The sequence below is a fragment of the Solanum lycopersicum genome, chromosome 11, assembly GCF_036512215.1.
Source record: "Solanum lycopersicum chromosome 11, SLM_r2.1".
In the NCBI taxonomy this organism is placed as follows: Eukaryota; Viridiplantae; Streptophyta; class Magnoliopsida; order Solanales; family Solanaceae; genus Solanum; species Solanum lycopersicum.
The window spans coordinates 37224327-37250926 of NC_090810.1; the positions used below are offsets into that span (position 1 = coordinate 37224327).

The 26600-nt window shown below is 36.3% G+C and overlaps 1 protein-coding gene across 5 annotated transcripts in view; it reads right to left on the bottom strand.

Moving 5' to 3' along the window:
- Positions 1 to 26600, bottom strand: part of LOC101246789 (intermembrane lipid transfer protein VPS13) — a 77935-nt gene that overhangs the window by 33518 nt on the left and 17817 nt on the right. For 2 of the 5 annotated variants that reach the window (XM_010314799.4, XM_010314798.4), the window contains exons 5-18: positions 22483 to 22526; positions 22263 to 22331; positions 18214 to 18272; positions 17485 to 17677; positions 16088 to 16156; positions 15918 to 15997; positions 12582 to 12731; positions 9083 to 9146; positions 7082 to 7183; positions 5808 to 5996; positions 3405 to 3532; positions 2528 to 2675; positions 732 to 830; positions 483 to 584 (exon numbers count right to left, since the gene is read on the bottom strand). In XM_010314799.4, the coding sequence (XP_010313101.2) occupies positions 483 to 584; positions 732 to 830; positions 2528 to 2675; positions 3405 to 3532; positions 5808 to 5996; positions 7082 to 7183; positions 9083 to 9146; positions 12582 to 12731; positions 15918 to 15997; positions 16088 to 16156; positions 17485 to 17677; positions 18214 to 18272; positions 22263 to 22331; positions 22483 to 22526 (1496 nt within the window). Of the gene's footprint in view, positions 1 to 106; positions 188 to 482; positions 585 to 731; positions 831 to 2527; positions 2676 to 3399; positions 3533 to 5807; positions 5997 to 7081; positions 7184 to 9082; positions 9147 to 12581; positions 12732 to 15917; positions 15998 to 16087; positions 16157 to 17484; positions 17678 to 18213; positions 18273 to 22262; positions 22332 to 22482; positions 22527 to 26600 lie in introns of those variants that run through there. The other 3 variants (XM_026028240.2, XM_026028241.2, XM_019211011.3) reach the window with 3 other exon arrangements.

Here is a 26600-nt window from a genome sequence, read left to right on the forward strand (position 1 = left end):
TCAAGAAAGTTAATTCTAGAATATCTATATATTTTCTGTTTCTACAGATATTATATAGACATTGTCCTTGACTTCTACTAATAGCTGTATCCATTCACAAACTTACTTTATGCATCTTTTCTGCACCCTTATACTTGTTGCATTAGCTCCGAATCGCAAAGTAAATTGATGTTCTCTGTCACTGTTAGTGTTAGAACACCCATTGTATGATGTTCATTATGATAAGAAACATTCATGCAAAATGATATAAAGGCAATCAGAAATCAATTACCAAATGAATGTAACACAATGACGTTGAACACCACTAAACAAAATGTCATGTTTTAAGTAGTAACTTGTATGTTATACAATGAACGGAATTTTGGTGATCAGTGGATAAACCTGGAGGCCAAAGTGAAAATAAGACGACTATCCAGAGATCTCAGAAGTATCAAATTTTATGGGGTTCTATGTAAAACAATCACAACAGCTTGAATACTTACCCTGTCCTGCAGAGAGTAAGAGTGTTCCAAAAGGGAAGAAAGACTCATAATATTCTTGAAACATTCTAGATCACAACTAATTTGAAGTGGCTGGACAGAGGCCTGTTTATACAAAGTTATAGGATGTCAATCTCTGAAAAAACTCCTGTTCAATAATTAAATAACTTATAACAGCTGCATAACATTGTGGTGATAATAAAAAGTTTCCAACTGACTTAAATATTGTAAAAGCAAAGAAGATGACAATACCTTTACAGATAAAGTAGAATCCAGTTTTAGACGCGACATGTCAAGTTGGAAACTTAGAGAAGGTTGATGAATTTTGGGCTTTCCTCGATCAGAATTTACCTAAGTTAACCAAAGCATTATAAGCTATAACAGTTTATAATCAAATATTATTTTAATTAGTTGCAAGAAGTGATGTGTATGCATAAATGCAAGCAAACATAGAGGCAATTAACTAGCCACCTAGTTCATAAGGGATCAAAGATGCACAACTATTTACGGCAGAGACATTATAAGACCGGACTATTAATTGAGAGCATTTTTATTTAATTTGGCTTACTTAAAGGGCATTTTTGACCCTTTTCCATTACATTCATGAGCCACAAAATGAGTATAGTGGAACTATCACAAGGAAAGATTTCAAATTGTTATCAAGACAGTAATCTTTTTGATGTGAGGCCAAAAATATATATTTTAATAATTATTTGTATTTTTCCTTTTTGAGCATGAGTTTTATGAATTGTGTTAAATAGTGTATTTTATTTGTAGAAGTAAATTGGCGTAAAGATGAAGAAGTTTGGAGCTAAATGAATTAAAGATGGAAGATTATAGAATGAATATATATGAAAAAAAAGGTCTCCTGAAATTAAAGAAAGCAAATTGATGGCCGTTACTCATTGACATGTAGCAACTTCTGAAGGCACTTGCCAATTGATGAAAGACGCTAATTGTTAAGGCGGTTGGACTGTTTCATCTTGAAACCAATTCCTGTTTGTTTTCGGTTCTCAATTTGTTTTGGACTAAATTATTTTATTTAGGGATTTCTACATCTACAAATACTACTTTTTAGGGGGTTTTTTCTTTTTCTTATTTTATTAGACATTAGTAGCTCAAGACCCTTGTTCTGGAGTTGTAGCTACGGGTAATTGTTGAACATTGATTGTTTTGAATTAATGTTGGTTGTCACTTAAATTACTTTGTTATTCTTGTTATAGTATTTCATGTTTAATCAATATAGAGATAAATATATTGTGTATTCTTGAACTCGAGAGACGGAAAGGTATATAGACCAAAGAATACAAAGAGTTCGATCTCTCTTACATACCACTTGCTCAGATTCATATTTAGGATTGACACTCAGATGAACACTGAGCTTGATTACTAAACGGGATGAAATATAAATGCTTATGAATTGACTATTGTTCGCCCCTGCTCTCGATGTCGTTAGATAGTCAACTGGAGTACGAGATTAGAGGTCGAGAGATCATGATCATAAAATCTACCTTATAAATAAGTAATTTGATAACTGTGGTTTTTTTTATTTCCCACCCGGTATCCACAACCCACATTGGAGCTCCGACTAAATCTGTGGCAGGGCCCATTCGGGGGTAGCGCTCCCAACAGGATTTTCACCATACCAGAGCTTGAACCCGAGACCTCTGGTTAAGGGTAAAACACTCCCACCAATATACCACAACCCATGTTGGTTGATAAGCGTAGTTAATTCATGCATAAAATGTGATACCTTAAGCATACTGCAGCCCTGGAATTATACCACTTATTGTAAGTAATTTTATTGTTTTATTCTTGCATTCTTAATATTCAATTATAAATTAAACTCTTTTGGCACGCTTGAATAAATAATTAGACTAGTATAATTCATTAGAATAGTTAATCGACAAATCCTTTGGATTTGATAATCTAGCTCTTTTAGAACCACAATATTACTTGCGCAACCACTAAACTTACATGTGCAACGGGAAGTAACATGAATATGGACATGTCACTCAAAATTATTAACTTCTTTAACATAGACTAACCCTTGTTCGTAAAACGACTTGTTTGTTGAATGGATTAAGCATCTTGACCGAGTTTATTTCACCAATGATAACAGCAGTCTCCTCCCAAGTCTCACACCCAACAGAAATCCCTTCAAGTACCAAATTGGCAACGGCATAACCCAGCTTCCTAGAAAATAAAACAGAAGAGCAACTTGTGAGTGCACCATAACATAAATCAATACAACTATAAATCTGGAACAAGTGAGGTCGACTATGAATCGTCATTCCCCATGTTAATCGATTCCAACTCACTTCAGGTCAATTCCATGTACTTCATAAAATAGGTATCAGGCCAAGGGTCAAGAAAAGACAAACACACATATTGTCTTTGAACTGATTAGTCTATTTGTTGTATTCAGTAACACCAGAGGCATCACTGACATATGTAAATGAAAGGGAGAGGCTTCAAAGAAAAGCAACTTTGTATGAAGTGTATCCTATGAACCCATAGAAAGAGGTGGCAAATAAAGTAAGGAACTTCAGCCCAATTAGCTTCATATGAAGTGTTTATGAGATGATGGCAACACTTCGAGCACAAAGTCGTAGGTATCTAAAACAAGCAGGTATCTCAAACCCAAGATTTGTAGTGGAAGGCAGATTGACAAACTGTCTCAATTGCTTGTCCATTTCTAATTCAAAGTAGATCCCCAGGTTGGCAGGTTACGCTTTTGAGGAGAGCTAAATCTTTAAAAGAACAAGGAGAAAGGCTATTGAAACAGTTGCGTGTAGATTTAATCACAAGAATGATTTCCAAAACTCAACCACTTAAATTTTGAACCATAATGATCATAAAAGGAAAAATATAGATTTAGTGTCAGATAAATTTGTCTTCTACAAGTAAGACATCACACCCTACATGCTCCGTATACTAGCAGAAACTTGTTTGATGTTGAACTTCAATGAAGAGAAATAGATTTGATTGTCAGCAGGAGCATCATCATCCAGTGATAGAACAGGCTGGAACTTAGTAGCTTCATATATATCCTGTTAAGAAAAAGTATCAGTAAGTATTTTTAGTCAAAAGTTGAAATTCATAGCAATCACGTTAATGCAAATACCAACCCTTTATAAACTTAAGTAAAACTAACTTATTTTTATAAATGGTAGTGTTGTATTCCTCAGCATTAAGGAATGCTGGCTACCTCAAAAAGTGTTACAAGAGAAGAAAAAATAAAATCTAGATTACAGAGAGCCAATGAAATCTACAAAATCTTCTATTTCCTCTATACAATTTCATTTAACCCCAAAAAACAGTGTGGATAGGCAATTCCCTTTCACAACATGGATGGGCTTAAATTTGTTTTCCAAAGCATCTCACATTTCTTTCCTTCCACACTGACGACCATATGCAGGATGGGATTATCCTACACCACTTCTTCTAATCCTTGCTCCCCCTCTTCTGATCCAACAGCTCATTAGATCAGCTGTATGTTCAGGCATTGTCCATTCAGTCTTGGTGATAGAGAACATATGCCAAAGTTGAGCAGTGAATTTACTATGTAGGAAGAGCCGATTTGTTGATCTCCCCAGTTTCATAACACAAAAAACATCTGGTCTAACATCTTTTATCAGAAATATAGCAAATCCACATAAATGCAAACAATGGATGTTATCCATGTTTCAACTTACATAATCTATTTTCTCTACTTATAAATGCACCTCAAAAGTTGGATGAGAGATTGTGCAAGATTGGACAGTAGTATAAAAGTTTTGTATTTGAATGATCCACTAGTATCTTAGTACGAAATGTGGATGTTAACTCGGATGTGCAAATCATACAAAATTGGAGAGATACGGCAGATAGTATCCCGCCGGTATATTATAACCATACTAAGCACAAAGACTGGGATAGGACAGATAGTATTCCATCATTTTATTATGACTGTGTTAAGCATGAAGGCCCGGATACAGCAGATAGTATCCCAGAAATTAAAGAAGATAGTAATGTCATCAAAAAGGACTAAGAAAGATAATATGCATAATGAACTACAAGATGTTCCTTAGCTTTCCTATGCCACCACTATGTCATGTTTTATGCCCCTATTTCATGAGCTTTATTGCCTATCTTATGTCATTCTGTCTGCCTTATCAGACAAGTGTTATTCCACGGTACTCATGTCCCTTTTGTGGGGGACGCTGTAATGAATAATGCAGGTTCAGACACTCGAGTGGCAGAACCACCTCCACCACCACCCACCACCTTGCTAGGCATTCACTTCACATCTCAATTGTTAATGGTGGGATAGTATCTGCCTGTTGAGTCGGGGGACTATCTGAAAAAGCCTCTCTACCTCCAAGGTAGAGGTAAGGTCTACGTACACTCTACCCTTCGTGGGATTACACTGGTATGTTGTTGTTGCTCTTTGGCTTCTAGGGTCTTTCAGTGTCCGTCATATTGTCCGTGCATACTGGTCATCTTCATACAGATACTAGTGCTGCTGTTACCTTATTTTAACCAATAACACCTTGATTTGTGCCTCCTATTAATTCTTCACAGTTTGCCACCTCATGTAGCTAGTCTCTACCTTCTTTTTTTATGAAGTAAATGCTATTTCTACCTCTTTTCTTTGAGAGAATTCTTTTGTTAATACCATACTTCCTTCCAGTCTATTAAATATTAGTAACCTTTACAGGACGTCATTCTATTCTACTACTATTTTGAAGATTCCAGGAATCTTATTGTTCCCTTCTTTTAGGTTTTCTTTAAACACATTTAGCTTCTCGGACAAAATGCAATTAAGTACACCATTAATGTGGTAACAATCTCAGCACTCACTGCTCACTAGATCTACCAATTTTTTAATCAAGGCCACGTGTCCCCAAATTTGAGGTTAAGAGCTACCTTTTTACCACTGTCCACAATATAGTAATGGTGGACATGGACCACACTAGATCTTGGGTAATAGTAAATGTGTGAAATTTGAAGTCATTACCCCATTCCCACTCCGACGAGTACAAAAATTTATTCAGAAAATAGTATGTAAGCAGGTGGAGAAAGTACAAGGCGCAAGCTAAGCCCCACAAAAAGCATGTAAGTTTCTTTTCATCAAAAAAGTAGTAGTATGTAAGTTTCTATGCATACTTCCATTCATACTGAGAATATGTCAATTATATTAATTCCACATGACTTCAGAACTATACAGTCCATTATGAAACAACAAACAATATAATATTTGCTTATTTACCTTTTTATTTTTTTTTTGCTTATTATAAGCAATGCAAATATATGAAATAAGCGAAAAGGAGTGATAAGGCTCACCTTGACAACATCATCAGAAATAACACCAGAAAATTGGCTAGAATCATCAGTTCCTCCAGCACCAAGCATGCCACGTGATAGCCAATTTAACCATCCACGAGGCTTGCTGGACATATGCTCATCCTCCATAGGTTTGACAGTATTGACAATGTTGCTTACATTACTCGAAGAAGAATTCAACAAAATATCCTGTAAACCCAGCGAAAACAATTATTTATGTATTTCTGTGTTTGTGTGTGTATATAAGGGAGTTTTTATTCAACAAAAATGAAGAATAGCAATTCAACAAGCATGAAAAAACAAACTGTTGAGACCCACCCCCCAAAGAAAGTTCACTACTTATAGAGAGTAATTCTCTGAACATTGTAAACTAAAAAGACGGAATGATAAGGCACACTAAACACTACTCCCACTGTTTCAATCTGTGTGACTGATTTTCTTTTTTAGTCTCTTTAAAAATGATGCCTCTATACTAACTTGGCAACTCTTTGTTTCCAAAATCTCACATGGCATATTTAAAACCACAAGATTAAAGGGCAGTTAGGTATGGTACATCTACATATCTTTAGTTTAAGACCACAAAATTCAAGTTTTATTTTCTTCAACTCTGTACCTAGTTAAAACAAGACAAGCAAATTAAAACAAAGGAAGTACGTGAATTCTTCTCATATGTCCAAGTCTAGGCAGACAAAGTTACCCAGTACGTATATTGGTGGGAGATAGCAGGTACTCCTGCAATGATCGAGGTTCGTGCAAGCCAGACCGAACACCACGGTAATAAAAAGATATGAAACACAAAGCAAAATGCCGAAATGACATATTATCTGCCTATACCCACCACTTCATTAAATCTTTCTTTAACCATATAAAGAGCATATGTATCCCGAGATTCTCTCTTTCTCAGAAGTGAATTCCCTCTCAAGGGAAATGGAGTTCGACCACGGCTATGAAAAGCTTATTGAAATAGGAGGAAAGAGCGTAAACTTGACTCTACAAGTTTCAGTTGCCTCCCTCTCCTGGCCCCCCACCCCCCACCCCAAAACAAACAAAACAAAGTAGAACGGTTACTTGGTTGATTATTTCGTCCTATCAAAGAAAATGTGACTTGGTTATTTTCGGTTGATACCATGCATACATTCAACATCTCCAGTGATAACATTTACACCACCAGCTATTATTATCATATCAGCTAGTTAGTTCTTCTAAATGCAGAATGATTAGGAATGCAACACAATTTTGGCAATAATGACTAGTTCTTTCAAACTTAAACATACCTGTAACTCACGTTCAGCAGTAGACCTGTAATTTAGGATGTCACCCACTTCAGATTTTTTCTCTATTTCCTCGAGCATCTGAAGAACATCCACATCAATCACCTGAGATTCAAAGTAAAGATAGACAGTGATCAAAATGCAAGCTTCCGGGAACTCTGCAGCCCACAACAGAAAAATATTTTCAGCACTTTCAGAAAAGTACCTTCCCCTAAAAGTTTGTGCCAAAATTGAAACAAGATTAGGTATTCAAATAGAAACTGGCTAGCTGCATAACTGTGCAGCCAAGGAAAAAAGAAAATTCAGTCCTTTCATAATAGCACCTACCCCTAAAAGTTTGTGAAAAAGTTGATACTAGATTAGGTATTCAAACAAGAAACTGGCTGTCTGCACAACTGTTGCACAAGAGGTTTAAAAAAGCAGGTCTAAATGATCACACCCTTGCCATTGTTTTAGAAGGCAAAGAGGGTAAACTGAAATTCGACAGGTGGAACACTCAATATCTATCTCTGGGAGGTAGACTGACTCTCCTTAATTCAGTTCTTGATGCCCTCCCGATATTCATGATGTCCGTGTTTCCAATTCCAACAGAGGTCATTAATTGGTTGGATAGCATCAGGAAAAACTTTTAGAGACATCGGAACAAAGAAAGAAAGGATTTTGCTTGGTTAAGTGGAAACACTAACAGTTGGAAATAGGTACGGGAGTCTGGGAAGTAAGAATCTGAACTTACAGAGCAAGGCACTCAGAATGAAATGGTTATGGAAGTTCATTAATGAAAATCAGTCTTTGTGGGTGTCTCTGTGTGTGTGTGTGTGAGAGAGAGAGAGAGGGGGGGGGGGGAGCCATTAAAACAAAGTATGAGGAGGACGATAAATGGATGACTCGGGAGGTTACTACACCTGATGGGATAAGCCTACGAACATCCATTAGAAAGCTGTGGAGTGAATTCAAGATCAATACCAAGATGAAAGTACTTAATGGGGAAAAACTCACTTTTGAAAGTATGAATGGGCATGAGATTGGCAGTCTAGAAATGCTTTTTCCAGATATATACAATCTAGTTCTACACCAACAAAGAACTATAGCAGAACTTTGGACACCTCAAGGTTGGAGCTTTACTTTCGGAAGACAGCTTAATGACTGGGAAACTCAAAGTGTGGCTGAATTCTTTACACAATTGAACAGCTCATGGGGCTTCAGACAGGAGAAGATGTATTTTGGTGGCTGGGGAATAACAGTGTCTCTTTCAAGGTTTATGCAGATTACAGAATGATGAACCACTCCAATCAACAGTTGGAAACATATTTAGAAAACCAAAATACCACGCAAAGTAGCTTGCTTAGTGTGGCTTCTGGATAAGGAAGCAACCTTACACAGGATAAATTGATGAGGAGAGGGATCCCATTGTATTTTTTTTTTTATGACAAGGAAAACCTGCAGCCACTACCCTTTGAGTGCGCACTAGGTAAAACCTCCGCTCCTATGCAATATCTCGCAAACTACATAGGAGAGGTAACGCGCACTAGGCAAGTCCGGTATGACAAACTCGACCCAGAAGGCAAACCCTTGCTTTCGCTGGCAAGGAGTTTCGAACTTCAGACCTCCAACATGGAAGTCCCCAGCCCAAACCACTGGGCCACCCCATGGAACGTCTGGAACAATTAGGAATGCAGGGAAAACTATGTCAGTTTTCATCTTGATGAAAAAGTGTCATCTTGATGAAAAACTGTCGGTGTATCACTGCAAATGCAAAACAAAGAACGTGGGATACAAAAACTGCAAGCTATCAGAGACATATTTCGTTAGGCAGTTTCCCATGGGAGTATATGAGACATCCCTTGTTCTTCAACTCTTTTCACTCATAGAATCCTCCTGATTTCTTAATATTTCTCGTTATAATTTTCCCCTTTATGAGAGAAACATAACTTTTAAAGAATTTGTGTAACACAGGTATATATAACTTTAAAAAACTGATAGGCAACTGGGTTTAAAGTCACTAACCTGATCTTGTCGAAGGCATTTCAGTTTTATCTTGTACAAGTTCACATATTTCCGGCGGCAATTTCTAGCATGACAAATTTAAGTACAATTACTTTCACAATTCACTTATATAGAATGTCAACATAAAATTAAAAGGGACAAGTGAAATGTCTCATTATTTATGAATAGTTGGTGTGACTGTCCGCATTGGTTGAAGGAATGAGTTGTTCTCTCCATACATAGTCTTGAACAATCCTTACACTTCAACTTTTGGGGTTGAGTGCGTCCATGGTCCACTTATTTTACAGTTGAAACACAATTTCATCCCTAAAAGGAACTCTATATAGATGTACCAAAAAACGTTATACAGATGAAGCAAAAGTGTGGCAGGAAGAAGTTTTACTCTGAATCACTTCAAACTAGCTTATTAAAGGAAAACTATAGAAAATCCTTTTAAGTAAACCCTAATGCTTCTACATTAAAAAAATAATAATAAATAAAAGCCCAAATGAAAATTATCTTCACCAAAAAGGTTGTATGCTCCGCAATTGTATCCATATGATAAGAATCTAAAGCTATAGCCCTAAACAAGGTAAGATACCCAACTCTCTCAATCAAGAAGCTTATTAAAACAAAACAAGAGGAGTCAAAACAACTAGGAAATAAACCCTTAGTACTAAGAAACTAATCAGATAAAAGCAATATTAAGACTCCGAATTCCCAAAGTAAAAGAAAGTAGATAACGACTAGATTCACTGCAGTACGAACAGTAACTTTCTCTTCCCTTTGCTACACCAACTCTCAGACTCGGAAAATAATTGTTGTAGCTCTTATATGTAGATTCTGTAGAGAGAAATTAACAACATATCCAGTGAAATCCCAAAAGTGGGGTATGGGAGATCATACATGTTGGGGCAGTTGATAACATTGACATGCTTTCCCAAATCTAGCAGTGCAGGGTAAGGGCTCACCCTACTACCATATGATTACCTTTGGGCGCATCGAACCAGGATCTCGCCATTTAGAATCCGGTCATTTAGAGAGTCAGAGAAGAGTTGGCAGGGTGGCAGAAAAGATTCTTATCGAAAGGAGGCAAAATAAATGCTTATTAAGATCATGATATTGAGTATCCCTACATATTACATGTCCCTGTTCAACAGTCCTCCCAGGTTATAGGTAAGATGGAGAGGTTGCAAAGAGATTTTCCATTGAATGTGGCGGACGGAGCAAAGAAGTTTCAGTTCGTTCATTGGGAATCTGTGACATATCCTAAACAGTGGGGAGGACTTGGTGGTAAAGACTTGAAGACTTTCAACAAAGCTCATCTAGGTAAATGGTTGTTGAGATTTGGGATGGAGGGAGAAGCTTTGGTGGAATGGAAGGGGGTGGAGAACAAAAGGGATTACAATTCTTTTTGAGTGTGGTGTGTGGATGAATATAATGAAGGGTTGGGATGTTTTCGCTGGTAAATTACTTTTAGGGTTGGCAAGGGGAGGGAGTTAGGTTTTGGGGGGCAAAAGTGTTGTGGAAGTTTGGTGCTTATGGATGAATTCTCAGTACTGTATCGGGTTTCATGCCAAAGTGAATTATCTGTTACACAAGTTAGGGGGACACAAAGGGGTGGAAGTTTTTCGGATTTGAGGTTCAGGAGGAATTTTCAGGACTGGGAGGTGACAGAGCTTTAGAGATTGCTAGATATACCCCAAAAGCAATGTGAGCCAGTTGGGTCCAATGCTTTGAGTTAACAAAGTGCTTTCTATCAAGTCCTTCTATGGGAAGCTTTTGGTGAGGGTGGAGGATGTTCTTCATATGGTGCGGTATGGATACCAAAGGTGCCGACTGCCGAGGAATATGTGCTTCTTCATGTGGTTAGCTACTGGAGGGTGATTTTGAGAACCTTAAGAAGTGAAAAGGTTGTCCACATAAGCTGGTGTTTCCTATGTAAGGAGACTGGTGAGGATGTGGATTATATTTTATTAAATTGCAAATTAGCCATGAGGTAATGGGAGGATACATTTACATGGTTTGAAGTCACTGGGTAATGACAAGATCAGTGAAGGAGTGGATGTTCAGCTGGAAGTAGAGCAAGGAGAAGAAGGCACAAGCCGTGAAATGCTACCCCTCTAGCTCTAATGTATGTGGGTCATTTGGAAAGAGAGAAACAGGAGACCTTTGATGGGCTAGAGATGAGTAGTCTCTAATCCCTTATTTTCTTTTGGTACACCCATGTAGTTTCTGTTTGTACAGAGGATTGGGTGACTTTAGAAGAGAAGCATATTTTTGTGGTTCTCTTTTTGATATGTCTCTTGTATACAGCCAAGTTAGCCTTTTTATTACCAATGAAACCCTTGATTTTTAAAAAAAAAACAAGGGTGCATCACTGGACTTTTTCATCACAGTAATGACTAGTGGTGGCAAATGGGCACGTTGGGTCAAATGTGGGCGGCTTGAAAATGGGTAAACATAAAATGGATAATCATCCAACCCGCCCATATTTGATATAGGTAAAAATTGATTGGGTAATAAATGGGTTGGGTAAAACACTAGTTTACCTATATTTTCATGAATAAATAGTATTTTACTTCATAATTCAATATGGAGAGGATATTTTAGTCTTTTTCAGATGAAAAATGTTGAACATGCTTCATTTAGTTTTATTGTATCATAAAAATTTTAAAAAAAATCCTATAAATTTTCAATATAAAAAAGCTTATGTAATAACAAGATGAAAATATTTTTAATTTCAAAGTAGATGACTATTTGCATTTTAGGACTAAAACATGCTTATTTTAACTTTAAGCAATGTCAATATCAATAAATGATTTGTTTATTTTACACTATTATTGATTATCCAATATAAAATTAAATAAATAAAATGTAATTACAATTAACAAAAGAAATGTACATTTGAATTATATATATTTGGAAAGTCAAAGACTTCACCTTTTCAATTACAGAGAAGAATAGTTAGTTCTATAGAACCTCAAAAGGAAGAGAAGTTACACTATTTTTAGCGATATCATGAATTTTGAGTGAATACAAGTAGAAGCTTAACACATTTGGTTAATCATATTTTATCCATAGTTTTATGGGTCAAATATGGGAATCAACCCATATTTTACCCATGTGAAAAAACACTCACCCAACCCATTAAAATATGGGTGGGTTGGGCGGTCACAAAAATATAGGCTCATTTTGCCGGCACTAGTAATGGCATACCCAATTCCATCCAACACAAGTGGCAAATGAATGCCAAGACAAAAAAGACAGGCCAGGGTATCAAAAATCATTAAATTTCCGTCGGGTAGTGAATGAGTATCCTTTTTAATAATGAGTAGCAGGAGGTTTTGACTTTCAACATTCACAAAGTGCAAATGAACATGAAGCAGTAATGAAATGTCAAATAATTAACTGTACTAGACTTACATCTAAATAATCTAACAAACAAAACAAAAAAGGAAGTCCTCCAAATGTTTTGCTATGTTGATTGGAGAAAAGTTTCTTGAGAAGATCAACTTACAGTCTCTCTCCAAGGTACTTCCAAGAAGTTCTCCTCAACCTCTGTTGAACATCCAGTAAAACAGATTTTTGTGCATACTGCCACCATGCTGTTTGCCAGCCTTTAATCTTTTTACCTAAAGGACTCCACCAAGGACGAAACCGTCCATACCTACATGGACAGACAACAGAACCACTTACAAGAACATCAACAATTTAGAAAGGATATTCTTTTCTGATACATCTGATGGATGTTTAACCATAAAGTAAGCAAGAATAGTATGATGTGATGTGCACATCACACTCCCTGTTCCAAGCATCTCAACATTTTTAGCATTTTCAATTTTTTTGTGGAGCACAAAATTTATACCATCCAAGCATTGTTGAGCTTTCTGGAGAGTAATATTTCAGTATAGCTCAGTTCTCACATAAATAAGTTACATGTATTGGGGATTTATCACTTTTCTGTTATTGCAAAATTCAGTTGTATTTATGGAGATGAGAATATCAACCGACAATGCAGGCTTTCCCCATAAGATGTTTAAGAATATAAAACAACAACTTAACACACAATTCTATTTGCATAGAGATTCTTTCATTCGCCATATGTAATGACCCAAAAGGCCATTTTTGGAATCTTTTATAAAATTACCGTTTATGCTTCCCGATAATTGCCCTGAGTCATTTCCGAGCAGTCGGTGAAGTTGGTTTGAGAATTTTGGAACTATTTGTTTCACTATAGTTAATTAGTTGACGGGTAGTTGTTAAGTAATTAATTTAATTAGTGGTTAATGGGCCAAGTCCATAATTTAATTACTACCCCATTTCACTTAACTTAAGTATTAGAATAATTAAATAGGATTTTAGCATTTATGAGCTATGTTGAAATAGGTGAAGGTGGCATAACACAAGAGGCAACATCTTTTTCAAGGTAAAAGCATACTAACGCCCTTACTCGTTCAATGTGTATAGAAAATTGTATTGCATCTACATTAGCATATTAATATAATAGTTGTTAAGGAAAAGGAACAAAGTCGATTGAATTAGTACTGTTGTGAAATCTTTAGGCCAAAAGTAGTGGGCAATTAAATTTGAACCGATAACTACGTAATGATGACAAAATTGAATAGGAAATGAGAGACATGATGAGGTAATCATTGGAAAATGATATTTTTAAGGAATTCGTTAATGTTCTGAATATTTCCTGGTAAACTTGAATAGTCCTGGTTTGTTGTTAGAAGTCAGGGGTTATGTATTAAATTTCAATTTAAGAATTATTTTTGAGGTCATCGTATTATGATTCAAGTTTTGATATATAGATATAAGTAATTATACATAAGATGGATTTTATTATATGGATTCCATTAAAGTTATGTTATTTGGAGGAATTGAGACTTAACTTAGGCTTAAAATTTGAAAAATACGAGAGTTGACATGTTAATTGGCATCAAAATTGGGAACTTGATATTAATATGGACGTTGGTAGTTTCAAAATCTTATTGTGATTATTTGTTTGAATAGATTGCTTTGATTTGGAAGTCCAACGAAAGGGGAAGGCTCAAATCCCAAAGTGAATTGTTGATTAATTGAGGCAAGTGAATGTCTCAACCCTTGTTAGGTGTATAGAATTGTGTATTTCCTTGTGGATGTGTTGGGGAGTAATGGAATTCGGTGATGGGTTGACTTGTTCATATTGAATGATCCTGATGAGGAAAAGGGGGTAATAAAAGGCAACTTGATTTTACATTGATGTGTGATGTGTTGAGAATGGTTTGAAAGGCGTATCGATTCATTGTTGATATCGTATCACAATTGTGTTGTTGTAATTTGTGCATTGTTATGGACATGGTCGTCTTCTTATTAATTGTGTAAACATGGCATTGGCATAGCATCTGAGACATGGTTGTGACAAATGTTACGTGGATTGAGGAAGAATAAACAATTAAAGAGAATGTACCATTTCAAGGGATGTGTCGCGTGCCCCGACGGATATTATTATTCAAAGGATGTGTCGCACGCCGCGACGGATATTAAAATTGGAGGGACGTGGTGCACGCTGCAACGGATATTATGATTTGAAGGATATGTCGCATGGCGCGCCGGATTCTATTATTGAGGGTCGTATCGCACGCCGCAATGGAGGGCATGGAAATATATATCACCCATGGGTCCCAAATTGGTAGACATCGGGTATGTATCATTAGGTCATACATGCATCTTTATCATTTGTGAACTTGCGAGTACTTTTCTATGGAACTTGATCTTGTGTGTGGCTGATCTATAATTGTTGAAGTGATGTTGTTGAACTATGTGTTATTGAAATTGTGAACTATTAGGTTAGGTAGGGCTGGGCTGATTTTATGCAGGTTGTAGTTGTGGAGATTCGTTTGGGATGGTAGGAGTACCTGTATTCTATACCTTAGCTTTGTGTTTAGGAGTTTGCTTGTTAAGTGTCATGTGGTTGGGTACTCACCCCTTGCTTCTACAATTATGTATGTTACAAGCCCGAATTTTCGTGATACTCTTCCTTCTTGTCCATGGCTTACTGTGGAGATTTGTGAGGTAGTTGTTTTTCATCTCAACGGACCCTCTTACTCCCATTTATGATTTTGTTCTACTTTAAAGATAACATCACTTGAGACTTGCATTTTCTTACTTTAGAGATAACATCACTTGAGACTTGCATTTTCTTTCAAATCTATTGTAATACATTAGAGGCTTGTACACGTGAACCTGGTTTTTGGGGGTTTAATTAAGTTGATTTGTTATCCGCATTATTATTTGTTGTTAAACATATCATTCTTATTTTACTTCCGCACTTCTCATTATATTTGTATTTTAGGCTTACTTGTCTTAGTGGGATATGACAAGTATGATCACATCCATTTTTAGGTCATTACACCATAAATAAGATTTTAGCAGCACAGCTAATCATGAAAATATATCGACCAGCACAGCTTAAACAATACTCAGTCTCCTTTTAAGTTGTTGGAATCAAAAGTTCGGTTGAGAAAGCTGAAGCTCTAGGGAATGAATATGTACAAAATTTAGATAATATATTAATAGGAGATGTTGAGAGACAAACAGCAATGCAATGGAACTTAGCAACTGTTTCTAGGTTGAGGACATCTAGTTCTCAATCCTTCTTTCATCAATAAAATATCCTTCATCATAAAAGATGGGAAGGGGAAACAGGAAAAAAGTCCGAGAAAATCTCTCAAAGTCTGAGTGAAAACATAGTTCCGAGGTAAAACTATTGTGATCCTCAAAGAAAAGGTTTCGACAAGAAAGCTGATACAAATGAAAAACTATTGGATATGATTAAAAAATTAGAAGGGAAAAGGTGACAAGATCTTACTTCTCTCTCAATTGGCATGTCAGCAAATAATCACAAATGCTCAAGATTTGTTGCATTTGAATCTCATCCAGTGAAACAACCTAATATGCAATGAGAAAAGAGATCAGCAACTATGTTAATGAATGGCGAATGAAATACTTTGAACACAGTAGGAAATATCCTGTACTAACCACACTATTCAACTCTACACTTATGAAGTATTGAGGAACATCTTTCTCAAGCCTTCCTAAACGATTTACCTATACAAGAATGGATAACAGCTCATTAGAAAACAAATGAAAAAGCAGAAAGTTGACAAACAAAAAGACATGTTAATTTCACCGTGTAATACAAAACAAGTGCACATGAGCCTATTAAATTAATCAACTCTTTCAAAATCTAATGCAGATTTAAGTCAGGTAAATTTCCCATGAGGAAAAGAAAACTAGAACTATATAAAAAAAATGTTTAAATAGCTATTTAGAGAATACAGTCATGTTGAACCATAGTTTTTACTTATTAGTACGAAAATGAAGGAAAACCTGCAGTAGAGGTTTAATTGGTGAGTTTTAAGCATTAAGAGTTGGGGTGATATTCGTAACCACAATGGAAAGCTTCTACAGAAAGGGAAAATGTTGGCTGTGGTGTGGTTTATTCTTGGAGCTTTTCAAGATCACTCTCTCTTAAAACACAGTACATGGGATTGAGTGGTATTTGTCCTTTATGTGGTGTAAGGCTATAGGCCTCCAATGAGATATTTACTCGACAAATCTTCAGAACTAAATTTATCTCTTCTAGCCTGATGACAACTAGTTTTCCTCAGTGACATATTTTGATAGAGGTGGAATCTAGGCCAGCTTCCGCACACCTTGATTACTCCACCACTGCCTACTACCTCACACCAGTACATGTACCGGGTAACTCTGCTAAATATATTCCATCTGCATATCAAAAATAGTTAAGCTTGAATTCAGATGGAAAATGAGATGTGAGATAAGAGTTTGGTTATTCCATCAGTGCATCTTTTGTTGAACCATTTGGAGATAGCACATTAAGAATAAAGCTTCACGGGATTTCTACCACTCAAATTTAATATTCAAATGCAAGATGAGAAGTTGGATGTCCATCATAATAGAAGCATCCTTACATCATATTTTCCTTTTTCGACATGCAAAACTGCCATTTTAAGGAGGTTGTCAAGTAATGAAATGCACCTTTAATAGAGCAGATTAGATACAGATGACTCGTATAGCTCGTACGAACTAACTTGGAATTGAGGTTTAGTTGAATGATGGTGAAGTAATGTTGGACAAAAAGTGCTCTTGAGGAAGTAATTCATGGAGGATGTATTGCATGGAAAGAAAGATATGGAACCACTTATGAAATGTCTTATATTTCAATTATTGGGAAGCACACAAGTGGTCCAGTTAATTTTAACCTATATAATATAGAAAGCAATAAAGTATGCCATTTTAGATAATGGATTATTAAAGACTCGAGTATGACTGCTCTCTTTGTTTTTAATTCAAAACACAAAAGAAATGAACAAATAACGGAAGAAAAAAAATTAAGTATCAGATTCACATACCGAAAGAGACAAAGTTACATCTAGCGGGACCAACATGCATCCGTCATTATTTGCTTCTGATTCTCTAGCCTGACTGTTAGAATCCACTGCATTGTGTCTCATCACCTCATGACTACTTTGTAAGGTATTACAATAGAGTTCCAATCCTTTAACTTCAACAAGTTTGTTGACACTCCCATCTCTAACTTTCCCACTAAAAGATGGACAAAGGACAAGTAATGATTATAACATCCAAATATAAATCAAAAGACTCGGATAAGACACTAATTAAGTAAACAAAAATGTGTTCGCTCTAAAAGTGCTTCCAAGTGTATTTTGCTGGAAAGTGGTTTTAGGGAAAACTTGACCTTTTTCAGCTTCAGAAAAACAACTTCAGAAGCACTTATTTTCTCCCAAACGCTTGGTCAAACACCTCACTTTTTTAAAAATAAGCATTTTTAGCTTTCCAAAAGCTTGGCCAAACAGCCTATAGATATGTGCAAATTGACAGACAAATCAACCTAATACTTGCTGGTTATTATCACGGCCCACCTTTTACGTATTAAAGGATCCAATTCCAAGGAAGAACATAAGATTATCCTCATCAAATAGACTATCTCACGCATAAGAAATATGACTAGCAGAAAGAACAGTACATTTTTTAAGCATCGGAAATTCATCAAGACAAGTGACTGCATCAAAGAAAAAAGATACAACACCTACTCAAAAAAATAGGGGACAGAGTCATACCTAATTAGTTGTCTCATAATTGTCAAACTTGAGAGCTTCAGACCAAACACGGTTACTGCCTGACGGAGAAGGAAACAACTGCTTGGAATGATGACTAATATAACAGAACATTTTAGAATAATATCGACACTTAATGAAATAAACAACATTTCACTTAATTCTTACAAGTAACCTGAACCAAAAAAGTTACAATTGAACCCCCTACTCCAGTAAAGAAATGGCTAAAGAAAGACTCATCGCAGAAAAAGATGTTACAGAAGACGGAGGCAAGTTCATTGTAATATTTCGTTTATACAGAAAAAAACTTGTTCGAGAAGAATGAGTAATACTACATCTGGCTTATGGATTCTCTGTGTGAGAAAAAAGTAAAGTTCAACTGTAAATGATCCAAAAACAGATAATATTCTGCAACTAGAGCTCCCGAGCTACTTTAAAGATCTAAAATTGCATCCCCTTGGAATAGAGAATGATTGTAGCCAGAAATCTCACCATGTGTCATAAAAATTTGATAGCAATTATTGTTTAAGATTCAGCTCCTTCTATGGTTTGTTTAAAAGCCTTGGAAGAGCACATTGGTTCATGTTAAGAGCCGTATAAATGAGAGAACAAGTAGGCTGAATGACATGCAAAGACAAAATATGTAACTTTCTGCCTTCGATTTTAGCAATGTTAATAATACATAAAAGGGATTAATAAATATTAACATGCAAATAACTTTTATCCTAAGAAAATTCAAGGTTAGAATTCACATCGCACTTCTGCCTATAAAATCTAAAAAGTTCTTTTGACATAAGCATCATCTTCTTCAACTAGAGTCTAACCCGCATCGAAAAGCACATAAATGGCTTCTTCCTTGAGAGACCCATAAATGTGTCTTACATTTCTTTTATTACTAGTAACACCTTTTATGTCAAATTTGTTTTTTGATAAGGTAAACGTATTTTCATTCATAAACATGGCCAAAAAGCTGGCCGTATAACAGGGGTGTATACCAAAAGGTAAAGAATCTACAATAATAAATGATTCTCGCAAACTCCACCCAATCTCCTATACAACTTGGAACTCTATAGGTGCAGCAAAAGAAAAAAAAGGACCAGAGGCAACTCAATTGAGAAAAACACGACTCTACACCATCAAAAGCTCTCATATTTCTCTCCATACCACCCACATCAACGCGAGTGAAACCATGTTTCATGCCCTGCGTCTTCTCCTCTTTCTCCCGCTCTGACAATTAAATATCACCTCTTTCGTAGTTCTTGGCATTGCCCTTAAAATACCAAACCACCAAAATATATACTATATGACCTCATGGTAAAATCACAATGAAGAAGATGATCCACATCCTCACCCACTTCCTTACATATCTAAGACCAGCGGACACAAACTACTTTTTGCTTTCTAAGATTTTCCAACATGAAGATCACCGCTCTAATAGCTAACCAAGTGAAAAATAAAACACCTTTGGAATCCAACTACTTTACAAGGAAAAAAATCCTCCTCCTTAACCAAAAGTTCTTTTATAAAAAAAAGGAATTGACCGAGAACATACCATTATTCCCCGTGTTCAACCACAAAGCATTGGGATTATCTACCTCTGTGACCTTTATATGGGGCAAATCCAACAATATTGGAAACTCAATCACCTCCCGTCACGGAAATCCCTCCTAAATCTAAAGTGCCAAAAAGTCTCTCCACATTGTGTCCTAATATGTTGAATTGTCAAGTCTCTTTGGCAAGAAATTCTGTATAGGCTCTGGAACTCATATTTCAACAAATTATCTCCACACCACCTATGTTCCCAAAATCTTACGCTCCTCCCATCTCCAACCTTGAATGAGATGTTTATTCTGAATTCCCTTCAAGATATTCCTCCACAAATAGCACCCAGAAGGCATAGTCACATCTCTAGTTTCCTATTCCCCTTCCACAGCCCCGTAGTTATCACTTAAGATCTCTCTCTACAAAGCATTAACATACACCCCAAACCTCTAAAGCCATTTGCCTAAAAAAGCTTTGTTAAACGCCTGTAAGTCTTTAATGTCGAGCCCTCCCCATCGCTCGTATCCCAAAGAAAATTTTCTTGGATTTTTTTAACTTTCTTGAGACCGAAGTTGAAGCATGAAACAAAGACATGTAATAAGTAGGAATGCTCAAAAGAGTACTCTTAATGAGCTTTTCTTTCATCTTTGGACAGATAGCTTTTTGGGCAACCTGTTAATATCTTCTCAGTCCTCCGAAGAACCAAATTTCACACTGTATGATTATTGTTTGAAGCACTTAATGGTAAACCGATATAGTTAGTCAAGAGGGCTCCAAATCCAGCAATTCAAAACCTGATCGAGATTCAATGACACCCGCCTCAACTATGGGAATAATCTCGCACTTCCTATAAATTAACTTTAGAGCCTGACACGACTTGAAACCAACTAAATAATCCAATTTGGTCCTATTTGCATCAAAAAAAACTGACTATAATCCGCAAACAACAAGTAAGAAATTGGAAGAGTTCCAACACCCAACAACAACATTGAAACCCTTAATGAATTATCTGTGACGGCTCTATCCATCATCTTGCACAACACTTCCAATACTATGACAAACAACATTGGAGAAATAGAATCCCCTCATCTTAAGCCCCTTAGAGCTCCCAAGAAAACGCAAGGATTGTCATTCACCAAAGCAAAATATCTCATTAAAGAGATGCAAGAATTGATCCATTTTCTCCATTTCTCCCAAAAAACCATTAGCAGCATAACAACATCCAGGAAACTCAAGTTCACATCATAGGCCTTTTCATGATCTGGCTTGCAAATACACCTAGCACTCCTTGCTTTTTCCTTGAATCCACCACTTCATTCACCACAAAGATTGCATCCAAAATTCGTCCACTCTCCACAAAAGCATTCTGGGAAATAGATATAGTCTCGTACATCACCTTCTTAAGTCTAACGGAAAGCACCTTAGAGATGATCTTATAAAAGTTTGCAAGTTAATAGGTCTATAATCCTTCATGCTTGAGGCTCCCTCCCATTTAGGGATGATAACAATAAACGATTCAAACTTTTTTCAATATCACCTTTATTTTGACCGTAATCCAACAATGTTGAAAAAAGCCAACGACAAACTATCAGGCCCGGAGATTTGTCACCCACGCAACACTCGAACCCCTTTTTCACTTCTCGATTTCCATCTCAAGCCACACACACTCCTCCTCACTGATGTGATCGAAGTCTAAATCCCCAAATTAGGCCTCCAAGTCTCTTCGTCTTTGAACAAAACCTTCGTAAAATTCTACTACCCCTTCTACTTCATCCTTCCCCAAATGCACAACCTCATTTACCTCCACCAACTCTATGAAATTCTCTCTTATTTGATACTGCTACCCTATGAAAAAATTTAGCTTTTGAATTCCCTTCCTCCAACCACAATGCCCTCGGCATTTGCCTCCAGCTAACCTCTTAGGCAAAGCCAACACAGCTAGGTTCCTTTTCAACCACTCTTTCTCACTCCCCTCTAACTCGCTCCCTATTTCATCTTCTCTAACTCCCCTATTTTATTCATAACCCCCCTCATTTTCACTTTTACCCTCCCATATACCTCTTAATTCCACACACTTGTGTCTTTTTTAACCAATTTCAATTTCTTGGCAAGCCTATAAGAAGGCCACCCCTCCAATGCATAACTCGTCCACCAACCAGCCACTCTATCCCCAAAACCCGACACACTTACCACATGTTTTCAGAGCTGAAAGGAGATCTCATCTGTCTAACTCTGCTTCCATCCAACATGACGGTGCAAGTGAATGAGGCACTTGATAAAGGCCAAAATTCTACTTCATCCTAGATAGTAGGTTACAAAATGGACATGTAGCACAATGCACAATGAGATGAGAGAGAAGCCCAGAGAAAACCTATCAATGAAGGATTGCTAAAAAGCTGAAAGTTAAGGACCAAGAAAACAGCCCAACAAGCTCAAGAATTCAAATGGAAAGCAAATCGACTACAGAAGGAAATATAAAGATTCTCAAAGACAATTAGGTAAAACTATACCGAAGATGTCAGCATGTCACGGTAAAGAACATGAACATTTCTGATGGACAACTGAATGCTGTCAAGGATCTGAAGAAGGAAATCAGGAACAAAGTATTAGAGAAGAATGAAAATATGTGTATATATACAACTAAGTAGCACAACCAAGCCAAAGAAATTTGTAAGGAAAAAAAGATCCCAGCAGGTTCAGTCAGTGCTTTTGACAAATAAATAATACAACCTTTGCAGTAATGTATGAAGTGAATGAGTTTCCAGCCTGACTATCTGCAAAACCCAAAAGATTTTTTAAGAAGTATACAAAAGAACATCGAAAATTAAACATACAAACATCAACGTATTGATCTCTACTAAGAACCCATTTTGCATCGCTCAAAATTCACAATTTGTCATACAAAATTTTAGTAACTGTAATACCCATATTAAGAAAAAAAAATATGTGAGTTATTAATGGACAAATTATTTCTTTTTATTTTAATTAAATCAACTGCTGCAAATAAAGAAAATAGAAAGTTAATGGGCCATAGCTCATAACTCACGTGATAAAAAAAAGCTTTTGAAAAAAAAAAAGGAAAAAGACTGGGTATAACCTCTCTGTTTAAAGGAAAGCTGGGAAGAGAAAAAAACCCATCGCACGAGGCTTATAATTAAAAAGAGAAGGAGGAAAAAAGGTAAGTTTCTGATCTTGAATTATATATTTTATTGTATATTCCATGACTACAGATTGGGTTTCAGAATTGGAGAATCATGAGTTAAAGAAACAGTGAAACTTGCTCAGGAACTAATGGAGTGCATTTAATTATTAGACTATAAGTTTTTGTATAGTGGCATATATGAAGTAATAGTAGACGGGCAGTAAGGTTTTGTTGGCTAATTACGATGAAAAATTAATCAAGCTGAGGCTGTTTTGTGTGGTTAAAGCACCAATTAGGTGACTGGACAGATTTCGAGTCCTTCATGGAACCTCTAGGGCTGGGTATCTTAATGTAGTATGAAATAGCATGTATTAAGAGGTTAACACGAAGTTATGAATGTGATTATAGATTGACCAATGGAATTCATACGGATTACTAGAGTAACGAGCTTGGTATTTCAAATGAAAATACTGAGTAGTAATCTTACCATAATGTGTTTTGTAACTTTCATGATTTATACGTGGTTTATAAAGTGAATGATTTTACCAAAATGTTTTGAACTTGCATATGGGACAAGACTTTTCCTTGATAAGATACCGAAATAGTTATTTGAGATGAACTCATTTTTATAAGATATATTTATTGCTACTTGAGATATGATTACCGTTAACGAAATAGTTCCATTTACATTGAGAAATAGCATTTTGACATATGTTTTGATCAAAGATTTATATACTACGATTTGATAAGAACTTGAATGTCGTACACCCTTTTGGAAATGTTTCTATTGATTACAAGGAAAAGTATAAACGGGAGTAGACCTTGATGAATCCCGTAGCAGCGGGTTCATTAGACCTGCTGCACCTTGCAGTTACAGATTACAAATAAAGCCCTTGCTAGTGGGAAGGTAGAACTAGCAATGCAGTCACCGATATCCCTCGAGTAGGGATCTACCAATATGAATAAATAACTCCCTTATGAGGAGTTCACCGTTATTGGTTTACTTCTACATAATTCATCTTTGGACACCTCCCAAACATAAGATTGATATGTAAGTGTTCCTTAGAATTTATTTCTAAACTAGTAAAATTACTCATGCCTCGTGTGGGAATTTAGTATCATGAAATTTATAAAATAACTAGGTAAATTACACATTTTATTAAACTTACATATGATTATTCGGTAATATGACCGACAGTAATGATTAAGTTTCATGGAAAGTGAGGAATGAAAAAGGTTCATTAGAAGTTTAATTAATGTATTTCAATTCGATTACTCTATAGCAAAAAAGAAAATACAATAGTGGCAGAAATAAAAGTTTTGTTTACGAAAAAACCAAATGTAATAAATTCAACCATTTCAACAACGATATGAATTGTGGAATTAGAGGTGCAAAAGTAGTAACGTGACATTGCAATCGAAATCAATTTTCTTTGTTAATACGAAGAAACCTGTAGAAAGGGACAAAAGAGAAGATCAATTTTCAATTATCTTCTAAGAAACTTTTAACAAAGTTAAAAGAAAAATGTCACCAAAATAGCAAAAAGAGTTGTCATACTTACATGAATCACACGACTTATAATAAAGATTAAGCTCCATGAAATAGGAGGATGAAAACTTTTAGGAATGAAACAAACTTCATAAGAAGCATAATCAATGTAATTGAATTCAACTATCCAATGGAAAAAACCTTCAAATAATAGTGGCAGCAACTCCCTATATTTATAGATAACATAGGGTAGTGTGAATAAATATTTATTGTGCCTTATCGGAAAGGTCACAACTCTTTGGAAAAGTTGCAACCATTTGGAAAGGTCACAACCTCTCATAAAAGTCACAATTTTCATAAAAGTCGCAACTCTTCATAAAAGTTGCAACTCTTCATAAAAGTTGCAACTTTTTATAAAAGTCACAACTCTTCATAGAAGTCGTAACTATTCATAAAAGTCGTAATTTTTCATAAAATTCACAATTTTTCATAAAAGTCACAACTAATCATAAAAGTCACATATCTTCATTAAAATCGCAACTCTTCATAAAAGTCACAATTTTTCTTGAAAAGGGAAGGCTAGTGTTGGAAATAAATAAATTTAAAAGGGAATTCTGGTTTGTGGTGATGCCACGTAGGCGGACCTAATGTTTTCTTTTATATATATATATATATATGAGATATATGATACTTAAACTTATCGGTCATTAAAACTAAACCACTACATTATCTTACCATTACATAGTAACTAACATTAATAATGAAAAGCAAAACGAAAATTATAACAATCTTGTCATTTATCCTTTATATCATAAGCATAAATTAATGATTGTAAAAATACATACCAGCGATCTGTAACAATAAAATGAAACATAAAGAAAAAATCGAGTCCACTGAATGCACAGGGGATAGTATCCCCTTAAGAAAACTATTGAGGTTTAAAGGAATAGATCCTCTCAGGATCAAACGATTTTATAAACCAGTGTATTTATAAAAAAACTGGTGTTAGTGAGCCACTCAATCGGAGCAAAGTACAGGAATATCTAGTTGTGCAGAAGAAGTAGTAGTTCCGAATTTTGTTGTTTCAAAATGAGAGAAAATCTCTCTATTTATAACAACAAAGGGTAGTGTGAACAAACATTTATTGTGCTTAATTGAAAAGGTAACAACTATTTGGAAAAGATGCAACCCTTTGGAAAGGTGACAACCTTTCATAAAGTCGTACCCAGCCCAAGAAGCTGCTGCTGAGCCCGTAGAGACTGGAGCCAAGCCTGGAAGGGCGAACCAAGGAACTCAGACTGTGGAGCAGCAACCTGTGATCCATTCGGTTAACCACATGTTCTTTTTACTCGCGAAAATGGTGCCTTTAAAGCAAACTAAGAGCAGGGAAGGGACTATGGCCGGCATAAGCTCACCAATTAGGATGCGTCAGGCTCATGACCTGAAGATTGCAGGTTCGAATCCTGTCCCCGCCTAATCAGTGGAACATTGTTCACCGGGATAGAAGGCCGGTCCCAACCCGTCTACAAAATGGGGCTAGTGTTCAGTCTTGGTTGGTTCCACCTCTTTGCAGGGTGATGACACCAGTAGCTGTGGAGCACAGATGACCATTTCTGTCACTATTGAATTCCAACTTAGAGCTCCTTTCCTTACAGTCAAGTGGCTTTCACTCCTTCTACTCTAAACTACTGTGTGCCTATTTGGAGCTTTTCACAGCCAAAGTCAAAGGTTTGTTGGTGGCAAGATCGGCATGCCTTCTAGTTGTAGTTGACTTTAAGCGCACCTGAACTACCCATAGTCGTCTATTTACGGGCTTGCACTCAATAGTCAATCAATTCGTTTTTCCGCTTTCTATCGCACGCTTCAACTATTTGTTTATATAGTGTGTGAAGTCTAACTAATGGAAAGTGCCTATGAATGAGTTCCAAGAAAGCGGCCGTTCACGTCAGGAATAGAGGCCATTAAGGATGTACTTGCTTTTCCTTTTTTACGTCGAGATTGGGTTGGTGTGAAGTGTACCGCTTGTCTAGCCTATGCTTTGCAAGCCTACATAGGGTACAAGATCGAAAAGAATGCATTGGATGGATGCCCGGGCATTGAGAAGGAAGGACGCTTTCAGAGGCGAAAGGCCATGGGGAGATACCGTCTGTGATCCATGGATCTCCGATCGGGAAACCGTATCCAAGCTCCGTGGCTAGTCTGCGCTCTTTGGACTTT